At 37.3% G+C, this 13716-nt stretch overlaps 1 protein-coding gene across 3 annotated transcripts in view; it reads left to right on the top strand.

Annotated features, from left to right (window-relative positions):
* Nucleotides 1-12605, top strand: part of LOC106775672 (nudix hydrolase 3) — a 47664-nt gene extending 35059 nt beyond the window's left edge. Inside the window, exons 17-22 of one of the 3 annotated variants that reach the window (XM_022787142.1) lie at nucleotides 2470-2553; nucleotides 3083-3177; nucleotides 3263-3353; nucleotides 3451-3597; nucleotides 11074-11206; nucleotides 12306-12605. In XM_022787142.1, the coding sequence (XP_022642863.1) occupies nucleotides 2470-2553; nucleotides 3083-3177; nucleotides 3263-3353; nucleotides 3451-3597; nucleotides 11074-11199 (543 nt within the window). In that variant the 3' untranslated portion in view covers nucleotides 11200-11206; nucleotides 12306-12605. Of the gene's footprint in view, nucleotides 1-2469; nucleotides 2554-3082; nucleotides 3178-3262; nucleotides 3354-3450; nucleotides 3598-3903; nucleotides 3958-11073; nucleotides 11207-12305 lie in introns of all 3 variants that reach the window. The other 2 variants (XM_022787143.1, XM_014662818.2) reach the window with 2 other exon arrangements.
* Nucleotides 12606-13716: the final 1111 nt, after the last annotated feature.

Here is a 13716-nt window from a genome sequence, read left to right as displayed (position 1 = left end):
TTGAGCAATAAACCAGAGGTTATTCATCAATTCTCTTTACTCTGTTAGTGTATCAAGTGAGTGGAGATACGGTTTCTTGACCAGAAACCTATCAACCCACCATCCAAAAAATTCTCTGTCTTGTGATGTCACCTTTTTTAGCACAAAAGCTACTTCTATAAAGATCATCTTCAGGGGGAGACTGAACCAAATGAAGATGATATCCTTATGCTTCTTGACTTAAGCTTAGGACCAAAAAAAAGGACTCAAGATGGGGCTGATGTTAGATTTGGTAAAAATTTGGTTTATACAAGGAAGACAAAGACCATTCCAGAGTTTGTCCATGTTCAACCATCCAACCAACATTACATGAGGTAACTATCCCTAATCCTTTAATCTGCAATGAATTAAACTCTGTTTTTCCAAATATACAGGAATCTGAATCCAGTCCAGCATCCCTTTATGAGGATCTAGATATTCCAATTGCCCTTAGAAAAGAGACTAGGAAATGCACTACCAAGCCATTGTACCCTCTAGCTAATTACCTATCCTTTAAAAACTTCTCACCTACTCATAAAGCCTTCCTCACAAACCTAAACACCACAACCACACCTACCTCTTTATCTGAGGCATGGAGTGATAAAAAATGGAAACAAGCTATGGACATGGAAATGGAAGACCAGTAGGGTGCAGGTGGATATATACTATAAAATACAAGGTTGATGGGTTTATTGAGAGGTACAAAGCAAGGTTAGTGGCTAAGGGATTCACTCAAACCTATGGAGTGGATTACATGGAAACTTTTGCTCCAGTGGCAAAAATGAATACAATTAGGGTGATATTATCTCTAGTAGCTAATTATGGTTGCAACTTGCAACAATTTGATGTTAAAAATGCCTTCCTTCATGGAGAAATTGAACAGGAGATTTACATGGAATTGCCAGCCCCCTGGATAAGAGGGTAAAACAGCTGCCAACACTGTTTGCAAGCTAAAAAAGGCATTGTATGGGTTGAAACAATCACCATGAGTGTGATTTGGAAGGTTTACTAAAGTTATGATAAGTCATGATAAGTATGGGCTTTAAACAAAGTCAAGGAGATAACACCTTGTTCATTAAACACTCTAAATCAGGGAGAGTTACAATGCTATTGGTTTATGTAGATGATATTATAGTAACAGGTGATGATGAGAAGGAGCAACAGATGTTAGGCCAACATCTAGCCAAGGAATTTGAAATTAAGACCTTGGGAAAATTGAAGTAATTCTTAGGGATTGAAGTGGCCCATTCTAAAAAGGGAATTTTTATATCTTAGCAAAAATACATCACAGATTTGTTGAAAGAAACTGGGAAGACAGCATGCAAGCCTACGACTACACCAATTGATCCAAACATGAAATTGGGGAATGTAGAGGAAGGTATTGTAGTTGCCAAGGAAATGTATCAGAGGTTAGTTGGTAGATTGATTTATTTATCTCACACTAGGCCTGATGTTGCATTTGCGGTAAGCCTTGTTAGCCAGTTCATGCACCAACCTAAGGAGGTTCACTTACAATGCAATATTTGAAGGGAACCCCACGTAGGGGAATTTTGTTTGAACGAAATTGGAATGTTAGTGTGGAAGCATATACAGATGCAAACTATGCAAGCTCAATTCTGGACAGGAGGTCAACTACAGGGTATTACACTTTCATTGGTGGAAATCTTGAGACTTGGAAGAGTAAAAAGCAAAATGTGGTAGCCTGATCCAGTGCTGAAGCAGAATTCAGGGCAATGGCACAAGGGATATGCGAACTACTATGGCTAAAGATCATCTTGGAAGACTTAGGAATAAAGTCAGATGAATCAATGAGACTTTATTGTGATAACAATTCTGCTATTAGCATAGTTCATAATCCAGTTCAGCATAATAGAACCAAACATATCGAGATCGACAAACATTTTATCAAAGAAAAATTAGATAGTGGTCTAATCTGTATTCCATATGTCTCTTCACAAGACAACCTTGCAAATATTTTAACAAAGGGGCTGAATAGTACCAACTTCGAAAGTATTGTTTCCAAGCTGGGAATGGAAAATACCTATTAACCAGCTTGAGGGGGAGTTTTAGAATCTTTTTATCTGTATTATTTCTATTGAAGTCTTTGCTTTTATTAATTATATTTCTTTCTTATTTAGGAGATTTTGATTATCAGGTATGATTAGGATATTCCTGAAATATTGGGATTCTTTCTTCAGGAGCTATTATTATACTTCCTTAAAATAGCTTTCTAGCATTGTATATATGGATTTGTAATCTCAGCATAATAATATATACGTTTTAACCTAAATTATGAGAGTTTTAAATCTTTTGCATTTAGTAATCATTGGATTCTATCAATCACGTAATGAGAAGAAGCATCTTTAGCTTAGAAAAATATTATTCTGTGCATACCTTATTGAACCTATCTATTTGTATATGATTACGGCAATAGCTTTCCTTTTGATACAGGAATTACAAGAACTTTACTCAGCTGTGGAAGAAGCAAAAGCTGATATAGTTGGCCTTTGGGCATTGAGGTTTTTAATCTCCCAGGTTAGTTATTACACTCTTTTATTTGCTCACAGGATTAAAAAGGGAAATATGTTGAGGGAAAATAAATACATTACAGGAAGATCAGGAGTCGTCCTAACTATGAGAAAACCTGTAAAAGGAACAGGAACAAGAAGGGAAACCATGAGCTTGGCTATGCACTCTATACCTCTGAATTTTTATGAAACAAACCCCCTGAAAAATCCATTTTAGACAAATGTGTAAAACTTCTCATTCTTTCAGCAAACTTCCATGTTCAGGCTTGGTAGGACAACGGAATTTTCTTCAAGTGACAATTTACACAAATGTTGAACAACTGTACAATTAATATATTTACTTAATATCAGACATAATCTGTGCTTTACACCTTTTGTAGAATATTAGTTATGCTTTATATGTCTGTCTCCATCACTTGGTAGCTAAGTTGTTTCATTGTTTTTGTTGTGTTTGGCTTTTTAGGTTTTGTAGACATCTTTAATTTGGAGGTTAGAGCAGATGATAATGTCATTGATTTTCTCTACGATTTTTCCAGGATTTGCTTTCTGAAAGTTTATTGAAGTCAATGTATGTTTCTTTTCTTGCTGGATGCATCCGCTCAGTACGTTTTGGTTTAGAGGAAGCTCATGGGTGCGCTGCTAACTTTACATTCTAGTTTCATCTTGTTTTACTGTTGTGATGTAATTTAACATCTAAATCTACTGCATATTGTCAGAAAAGGACAAGCATTGCAGTTCAATTGGTTATATGAGAAAGGAGCCTTTGTGTGGAATACTGAAGGCACAATTTCTGTTGATTTTACCAAGGTATTATGGCTTAAAATTAGTGTTCTATCTTGGTCCCCCCATCATTAGTTTGTTTGCCCAGAGATGGGAGATATTAATTAAGTTTTTCTTCCTCAAGATTGAAGGAGCAGTTGAAAGCTTGAGCAGGGAGATACTCATCCTACAAGCCAAAGGTGATAAAGAGGCTGCTGGTTTACTTCTCCAGAAATACTCCGTGTTGTCTGAACCACTGAAAGTTGCTCTAAAAAAGTTGGAGACTATTCAGGTATAAATCAACCACAGTACTGTGTTAGTTGCACTGTTTTGAAAACCAGAGCAGACAGCCTGGTTCAATTGGGAACCAGTCTGGTGATTAGCCTAGTATCTAAAAATTCTGGCTTCTCAAAACCAACGAGATGTGATAAAAAACTGGTACAGAAAACCTATTTTGAACCCGTGTTTTATAATCCTTTATTTGTTTAGTTTTAATTTAATCTTGTTGAAAAGTATATAAGTAAGTGCAAATCTCATTTTATAAGCCGGTTTTGCATAGTTGAGTTAAACTTTAAATATTACTTTTTTATTATATCAGAGTCGTTAAGAACCTTCCTAGCAAAGTGTTGGGCCTCTTGTCACCCATTATTAGGTATCCTCTAGTCTCATGCTAGATATGTTCAGTACTTAGTTTGAGGCGGTGTGTTGAAGAGTTCACATTAATTAGAGATAAAATCAAATTATAGTATATGTGTTGAAGAGTTCTTACAAACGATTTTATGGGGTTGAATTTGACTTAAATATTACTTTCTTAGTGAATATAAAATATCATTAAGATATGTGAATAATGGAGAAGATGGGAAGAAATATCCCTTGTGTATTTTGCATACACATAGGATAGTTTATTTATAATGTAAGATATGGGCCAAGACCCTTAATACAGAATGGGCTGAGCCTAATTAACATAAATACACATCTTAACATCTAACACTCTCCTTCAAGCTGGAGCTTATAAATCATATGTTCCAAGCTTGTTACAAATATAGTCAATTCTAGGTTGACTTAGTGAATATGTCTGCCAATTGATTACTTGAGTTAACGAACTAAGTCTTGATATCTTTGGATATAATTTTTTCTCGAATAAAATGACAATCAACTTCAATGTGTTTGGTTCTCTCATGGAAGACAGGGTTAGAGCTAATATGAAGAGCAGCTTGATTATCACATATAAGTGTAATGTGAGTGACATCTCCAAATTTCAATTCACTAAATAATTGTTTAAGCCACACAAACTCGCAAGTAGCTGATGTCATAGATCTATATTTTGCTTCTGCGTTGGACCTTGCCACAACACTTTGCTTCTTACTTTTCCAAGATATCAAGTTGGCACCAATAGAGACTCAATATCCAGAAGTAGACCTTCTATCAGAAGGGGAACCAACCCAATCAACATCTGAATAGCAAACGATTTTTGTATCATTGTTAAGACCATATAGCAAACCTTTTCCAAATGATCCTTTAATATACTTCAGTATGCGAACAACTGCATCCCAATGGTCTTCACATGGGCAGTTTAGGAATTGACTCACCATGCTAACTGCAAAGGAAATGTCAGGACGTGTAACAGTAAGATTGTTTAATTTATCAACTAATCTTCTATACTGTTCAAGATCTGAGAAAGGCTCCCCCTGATTTGGTAAGAGTTTGATGTTTAGATCCATAGGTGTCTCAACAGATTTAGAGTTCATTAACCTTGTTTCCTCCGAGATGTCTAACGCATACTTCCTCTGAGATATGACAATACCAATGTTGGATTGTGCTACTTCAATACCCAAAAAGCACCAGAGTTTGCCAAGATCTTTGGTTTGAAAATGGTGACAAAGGTGTTGTTTCATCTGAGAGATGCCAAGATAGTTGCTTCCTGTGAGAACAATGTCATCGACATACACTATTAAGTAGATACATCCAGCACTTGAGTGGCGATAAAACAATGAATGATCCGTTTCATTGTGAGACTACCAAATTGTTGAAGAACACAGCTGAATTTACCAAACTAGGCCCGAGGAGACTGTTTTAGGCCATATAAAGATTTACAAAGACGACATACCAATCCAGATGACTCCCCTAAACAACAAAGTCGGGCGGTTGCTCCATATAAAATTCTTCATGCAAATCACCATTAAGGAAAGCATTTTTGACATCAAGTTGGTAAAGAGGTCATTGTCGAAGAGCGGCCATGGCAATGAATAGGCGAACAAAGGTCATTTTTGCCACTGGAGAAAAAGTATCACCATAATCCAAACCAAAAATCTGTGTAGCCTTTAGAAGTGAGTCATGAGGGAGATGATTGTGACAATTATAAACCTGAAGGGGTGGTGGTGAAGGACAATCCTGTGGTGAGGATCACAGAAAATAGGAATATCAACAGTAGCAGGTGGAGGTACAAAACTAGAAGATAGATGTGAAAAGTAAAAAGAAGATTCATCAAAAGTGACATCAACAGAGATAAAATGACGATTGAGGGAAAGGGGAAAAACACTTATAGCCCTTTTGTGATCGTGGAAATCCTAAGAAGACACATTTGTGAGATCTAGGAGATAACTTATCAAGACCAGGACTAAAATCATGAACAAAACATGTAGACCCAAAAACTCTAAGAGGTAATGGATGTAGAGGGTCTTGAGGAAATAAGATAGAATGAGGGATTTTGTTATCTAGGACTGAAGATGGCATGTAGTTTATAAGATAACATGTAGTGAGAACTGCATCACCCCAAAAACGCGAGGATATTTGACCATGAAGTGTACGAGTTGTTTCAATAAGGTGTCTATTCTTGCACTCAGCCACCCCATTTTGTATAGGTGTATAAGCACATGAGGTCCGGTAAAGAATGCCATGAGAAGGCATAAAATGTTTTTGAGAAAGGTATTCACGGTCATTATCACTACGTAAAGTTCAAATAGAAACCCCAAACTATGTTTTTATTTCATTGAAAAATGATTGGAAAATAGGAAACAACTCAGAACGATTTTCTTCATTAAAAACAACCAAGTATATCTGGAATAGTCATCAATAAAGGTAACAAAATACTGAAAACCTAAAGTGGACTTAATACGACTAGGTTCCCAAATATCAGAATGAACTAATGAAAACGGAGACGATGCTCGTTGTGAGACACTACGAGGAAAGGAACTACGAATATGCTTTCCTAACTGACAAGACTTACACGACAAACTTGATAATTTCGACAAACTCGGAACAAGTTGTTGCAGTTTGGCAAGACTAGGATGACCTAACTAAGCATGAAGAATGGATGGTGACTCCATGATTACGCCAACATGTGGAGAAGGGCAGAGATGATATAGGCCATGAGACTCACATCCTGTGCCAATCATGTGTTTTGAACTCCAATCCTGCAACCAAACAGAATCTTTGGTAAATGAAATAACACAATTAAGGGCATGAGTTAGACGACTTATGGACAATAAGTTGAAGGGAGACCTAGGGACATAAAGTACATGATCGATGGATATAGAGTAAAAAATATGAACAGTACCAACAACATGAGATGAGACTCTAGACCTATCAGCCATTGTTTATCCAGACATGATAAGGAAGAAAACAAGGACTTGTTACCAGTGATATGATCGGTGGCGCCTGAGTCAAGGACCCAAGGTCCAAGGGAGTGAAAGTGAGTCAGACCAAACAAAAGGTGTACCTGTACATGCAACGGATGCAGATGTAGTGGAACTAGAGTGCTGACGATCCTCATACCATCTGAGAAATTCGTGAAAGATTGTAGGGTTTTCTATTGTATTAGATGAAGTAGGATGGTCTGCAGACGGTGATCGGGGAGGTGGATCAGAATTAGTCATTGCTATAGGTCGAGGAGGATGTCCATGAAGCGCATAACATCTATCAATTTTGTGGCCTAACTTGCCACAGTGGTCACATTTGGATGTCCTTTATCTGGCTTGCGAGACCGACTTAGATTATCACGTTGGGCAGCCATAACTAAGGAATGATCAGTATGAGGATATGTCTCAATGACTGGTTTGTTTGGTATACGCAAAAGAGCAGAACAAGTAGAAGTAAAGATGGGTATGATAGGAGAACTCAAAATCTGATCACGAACATGAGAGAAATCATTAGAGAGTCTGTATAATGCCAACAACATGAAGAACTTTGATCGTTGTTCCAGTTCTTCAGCAAGAGAGGAAGCAAGAGGTAATAGCTCATTAAAATCATGAAGGAAGGCATGAACTTTACTCAAATATTCTACCATGGGACCAGTACTGCGCGGACCAATAACAGTGAATAGGTTTTGACAAACACCATAAAAACGCTGAGTGTCATTTGTGTATAACAACTTCGCTTGTGCCCATACTTTTGAACATGTTTCATATGATCGAAACATTTGTTTCAGTGAGGAGTGAATGGTGGACTTTATCACAATGCATAACTGGGCATCAATTTTCATTCAGCGGGAAATGTCATATGTGGTAGCAGTAGTCACCTTTTGAGTAAGGTGATCTACGTACCCCTGACTATTCAACCAAAGTTTGATGTCGGACGCCCATGTTGCATAATTTGTGCCATCTAACTTGACAATGGACAAGTGTACAATCACATAATTGGTATATATTGAGGGGTCAGATGATGAGCCACCAACAGAGGTGTTTGTAGACAAGGAAGACGCCATGGAGAGGGAGAATCCCTAAAAAACCAAAGTGCTCCGATTGACGCAATGACCACAGATCCAGAAAGAGGGCGAGGAGGCGGTCACGATGGTCCTGGTTGGTGGCGGAACTCTTCAGCGACGCACCGGCACGTGTGATAGGAAGCGGCGGCCCCAGTCACTGTTGCGGCGACGCGTGGGTGATCTGTTTGCCGCGATCTTTGCACAACGGTGGTTGTCTGGTTTAGACGATTCCGATGGTGTGGTTGTCGGTCGATTCTGGAACTCCGGCGACGGGGACGATGACGACGGCGACAGTGGCGGTGATGTGTGCCGGAGACCGTGGAGCTGGCTGGAACTAATCCTAAGCTCTAGATACCATGTGAATAATGGAGAATCTTGGGAGAAATCTCCCTTGTGTATAAAGTAAGATATGGGCCAAGGCCCTTAATATAGAATGGGCTGAGCCCAATTAACATAAACACACATCTTAACATCTAACAAGATAAATTTAAGTATGTATTTCAAATAATCTGAAATTGTTGTACCCTTTTGCTTGTTACCCAATATTCCTGTCAATCACTGGGGAGATGTCATCTTAACTGTATGTTATCTTATTAATATGATGCCCTCCTCCTTTCTTAATCATAAAGTCTCTTTCTTCATTTTGTTTTCCAATTATCCTCTCTTTCACACATCTATCTAAGTTTTTGGCTTTGTATGTTTTGTTCATGACATGTCTCCAAAACTAAACAAACTCTTCTACTTGCACTCTCAAACGTGTCTTCTTAGGCTATTCTCGACTCCAAAAAGGATATCGATGATACTTTTTTGAAACCAAGAGGTATTACATGTTTGCCAATGTCACATTCTTTGAACAAACTCCTTATTTTTCTCCATCTATTAGTGATGTTCATATTTTCCAGCAGGTCCTTCCTATTCCCGTGACTGAGTTAAATAACTTTACTGTCATTGTCAATTCAAGTCTAGTTCTCGTCTCTCACATATTGATAACATCCAACACAGGACCCTGATGGATAGTCACCTTCTGCGAAAATGGTGAATCCCCTACTTTAGATTCTTCTCCCTTGTTACTTCATACCACGCCCCATGGTGAAGCTTATTCAAGTTGGCCCATTGCTCGATGGTAATATTGAGGAAGAAGTTTATATGGAGCAACCTCCTGGGTTTGTTGCTTAGGGGAGTCTGGTATGGTATGTAAATTGCATCAATCTCTATATGGCCTCAAGCAATCACCACGTGCTTGGTTTGGAAAGTTTAGGTCAATTGTTCAAAAATTTAGACTTAAACACAGTGAAACAGACCATTCAATGTTTTACAATCATTCATCTCTTGAGAAATGTGTTTACTTAATCGTATATGTTCATATAGTCATTACAAGAAATAATGTTGTTGGAATATCTCAACTGAAAGAGTACTTGTGTAGACATTTTCAAACCAAGGATCTTGGAAATCTCAAATACTTCATAGCATTGAAGTAGCGCAGTCAAAAGATGGAGTTGTAATCTCCTAAAGGAAGTATGCTCTTGATATATTATAAGAAATAGGCATGATTGATTGCACACGGATAGATAGTCCCATGGACCCAAACCAGAAATTAAGGACAGAAGAAGGTGAATTATTCTCCGATCTAGAGAGGTATAGGAGGTTGGTTGGAAAACTTATTTATCTCATTATTACAAGGCCAGATCTATCCTTTGCAGTTGGAGTGGTTAGTCAATTCATGCAAGCTTCATGTGTTGATCACTGGAATGCTATCATTCACATTTTAAGGTATGTCAAAAACGCTCTCAGACAAAGGTTGTTATATGAAGATAAAGGAACCATTCAGGTCTTTGGGTATTGTGATGCAGACTGGGTAGGTTCACCTATTGATAAACGATCTACTACCACATATTGTGCTTTCTTGGAAGAAAACATTATTTCATGAAAAAGTAAGAAACAAAATGTAGTAGCGCGATTAATATCTTAAGTTGGGTATAGGGCAATGGCGTCACTGACATGTGAACTTATATGGGTGAAGCAGTTCCTTCAAGAACTTAACTTCTATGACATCCATACTATGAAGACACATTGAGACAATCAAGTTGCTCTCCACATTTACAATTAATATTGTCTCATGGTTTTCATTGGTTTTTGGTCTCATATCGCCATTAGGTGTAGAGTAGAGAGATATTTTGATTCAGATTGGGCATTCTCCCCATTCATAAAAGCTCCATTTCTAGGTTTCGTATATTTGTTGAAGATAATAACCTTGTTTTATGCAAAAACAATAAGTCAAATATTGCAGCCAAATCTAGTGTGGAAGTCGAGTATCGAGCTATGGCTATAGTCGTTTAGGAGCTTTACGTTGTGTTCACTTTGAAGTAAAATATTGTTTTTGTTCATTAGTGAGGACAAATATGAGATCAGTTGCATGTTCACTTTAAAGGATTTGCGAGCGACTGTAAGCACAAATTTGTGTGAGAAAGGATTTTTCTCATCTTTCTTCATGAGCGCAGATTTGTAATGATTTACTATCAATTCTCTATTTTAACTTTATACATAACTCTTTTGAATGTAAAGGATTCACACATCATGAATTAATAATAATAACAATAATAATAATAATCATAGTAATAATAAATAATAATAATAATAATAATAATAATAATAATATTATTATTTCAATTTACTAAATTATATTTTTTTTACATTTTAATAATTAATTTTAATTTTTTAACAATTATCATTTTATATTATTTTTATAACTAGGGGCATTTTGGTAATCTTCAATTTCTACCCATTAAACAAATTTTTCTGTCTATCACTTTCATCAAATCCTACACTAATTTTCACAACCTTTACTTCCAAATCCACTCTCACTCACCTACAAATTCACTCAAATAAATAAAAAATTTACCCTCAAATCCATTCACTCCCTCTCCCTAAATCATCTCTTCAAAAGTAAACACACCCTTAATGACTTAAAAAACTTCATGAACTAAAGTTTGGGGATTTACATAATTGTCCCTCGATAGTTATAACAAATCCATGCACATTGCCTCAAACTAATTGTTTCGGATGAAGGACTCAAGACCGAACACAAGCCAAACCGTTCTTGGTGAAGCACCTCTGACTCCTTCACTCTTACACCTGATCGGCTGCGACCTGCACGTTAGCACTCTGACACTCAAGTCAGCAAGGTCACAATAAGCTCAAGGTAAAAGTGATTACATCCAAAAATTCTTTACCTGGTTGATTACCACTGTATTTATAGGCCTCAGGCTTGACTTAATGTCCATAACTTAGTAAGTAACCGTCAGCCCACAATCCCGCAGAATCCGCTCACTAGGCGTAACCGTCACGTACATGCCCAAGATTCTTGCCCCATTAATCTGTTGTTGCTCCGCATCGAGATCTTTCCCTTTTTCTTCACAGCCAATCGTGCCCACGACCCAACCGATCAGCCTTCATGTTCCACCGATCAGCTCTCTTGATTGTCCTTGTACCCAACCAGGCCATCCCTAACAACCGGCGTCCCCCTACACTACACTAATATTTCATAAAAGAGAACACACTAAAGTTTATTGCTAGTTTGTCGCAGAGAAAGTCATTTCCAAGGAAATATCTACTAACTTTGCCATTCTAATGATCAACTTATAGATATATTTGACTTAGCCACTAAAGGGTCCACGACTTAACTTCATTATATAAATTGGAGCGGGAGCGTGAGAATGTTGTAGAATCCTATAGGCATTGTAACTAATGATTTTAGAATCAATTGATGATGATGAATTAAATTGAGTTACATTATTTGTTCAAAATAGTATAACTGAATATTTTGTAATTATGTTCTCTGCCCTATAAATTGAACAGCTGTGTTATGATCTAAACACTAAATTCATCATATGCCTTCTTGGTTTCTCTCATTCCAAGAGAAAGATTTGAGCATCTCACTTCGTGACCCGGCTGTAGTATGCCTAAAGCTGCTCCTTATAAGTTTTCATCCACTTACAGCTTGTCTGTACTTTATGCATTTTATATGTGAATAACGAAGATTTGCATTTTACAGCTTAAATATGACTGGCTATTGTTTGACAATAAGAATATCATGGCCTAGTCTACCTCGACTAGAAGTATATAGGAAAAAGAAAAACTGTGAGGACCTGGAAATTAAATTACAAACACTATTCTAAATCGTCTTGATCGTATTATTAAAATCTTATAATGATTTTATTAGACTCTTAATTCTGCTGGTATAGTCTGTTTGTGAATACAGAAACTAATTCCGGATATATTATATCGTGTATGTACCCTAGGTACCTGTTGATGTAAGTCCGACCTTTCCAATTGCCAGCAAAATATTACAATGAAGTAAAGAGAAGCAATGTGCAAATTTTCGATGCTGTACCATCTTTTTGTAAGCCTCTCTTTGAGCTAGTTGTTACTGTGTAATGATGGAATACATGTTTCTTTGGGATGTTGGTGTTTACTGTTCACTGATTCAAATAAAAGCAATCGGTCTCTTAGACGTTGTCTTAATTACAATGTTGTTATTACGTTAATGATGAATGACCCAACTTACATTGAATCATTTGAATTCCTAAGTTCTTATTTAACTCTTGTTGATGGTCCCTTCTTGGTAGGACATACTGAAAGGTTGCATTGTAAACCTTAGATAGGGTTTATGATATATTTTAATTTGGAAATAGAGCAACATCTCACATATGTCACCCAAAAATTAAATTAAGGCAAACAGTATACAATATGTTACTCAAAAGGAGAAGACTCAGAGGTGGGGAAAGGAAATGAAGGAGAGGTGAAAGCACTATTGAGTGATTTAAATCTCCCCAGAGTAACACGATGATAGCATTTCCAAATCAGTGCGTCTTCCAGATTGCCTAAACTCAGGTGTGATTTCCATATTGTCCAATTTCGAATACATTTTAGGATCTGGGATGCATCTGGATTGACCAATCCGAAAATCATAATTGAGTTATAGATTCGTCAATCCGAAATGTATTCTCAGATTCGGTGCTGCATTCTGGATTAGTCAGGGCAGCATCTTCTTCATTTCGTGTGTGGGTACCCCTCTTCCATCTCATATTAGACCACGACAGTTACTAGATCTCTAGGCGTTCCTCCATTTCTTGCAAGCCACGCCATCATAACTGGGATTTTCGTCGATATTACTGCATTCAAAGGCTGCCTATTCCATCTTCTTCATTAAGCACAAGGAGACGACGGCGAGAGCTACAAGATGCGTGAGGTGGAAGGGCGTTGATCATGTTGTAATGGATACGGCCTTCGAAGACGATTCAGTCAAAAGAGTTCTGTGAAGGTTACCTTAATGTTGATTGAGCAATTGGTGAGCATATCTTTGCAGTCCCAAGTATCATGGTCGTGTGTGACTTTCTCTTTCATGGATGTTGCGTTGGGTATATCTCATAGCAGCCATGTAAGGTCATGGACCTCGGTCAAACGCTTCACGTGACTCCATATAATTGCACCAGATTCTTATGCCCTTACTAAAGCTCGCAACATCTTTTCCTCACAAATAGGGTTGGTGTAAATGTCAATGATTGGGATGGTGACCAAATGCACCAAGAACTCGACAAACCCAATTGAACGTGGTTGTATTTGGTTTAACAAAATTATACTGAACCCGTTATCAAACCAAGAATCTGAAAATATATATATATATATATATATATATATATATATATATAT

This window comes from Vigna radiata, chromosome 10 (assembly GCF_000741045.1).
Source record: "Vigna radiata var. radiata cultivar VC1973A chromosome 10, Vradiata_ver6, whole genome shotgun sequence".
Taxonomy (NCBI): domain Eukaryota; kingdom Viridiplantae; phylum Streptophyta; class Magnoliopsida; order Fabales; family Fabaceae; genus Vigna; species Vigna radiata.
The sequence above is the reverse complement of the archived record's forward strand: the minus strand, read 5'-3'. Positions and strand labels throughout refer to the sequence as shown.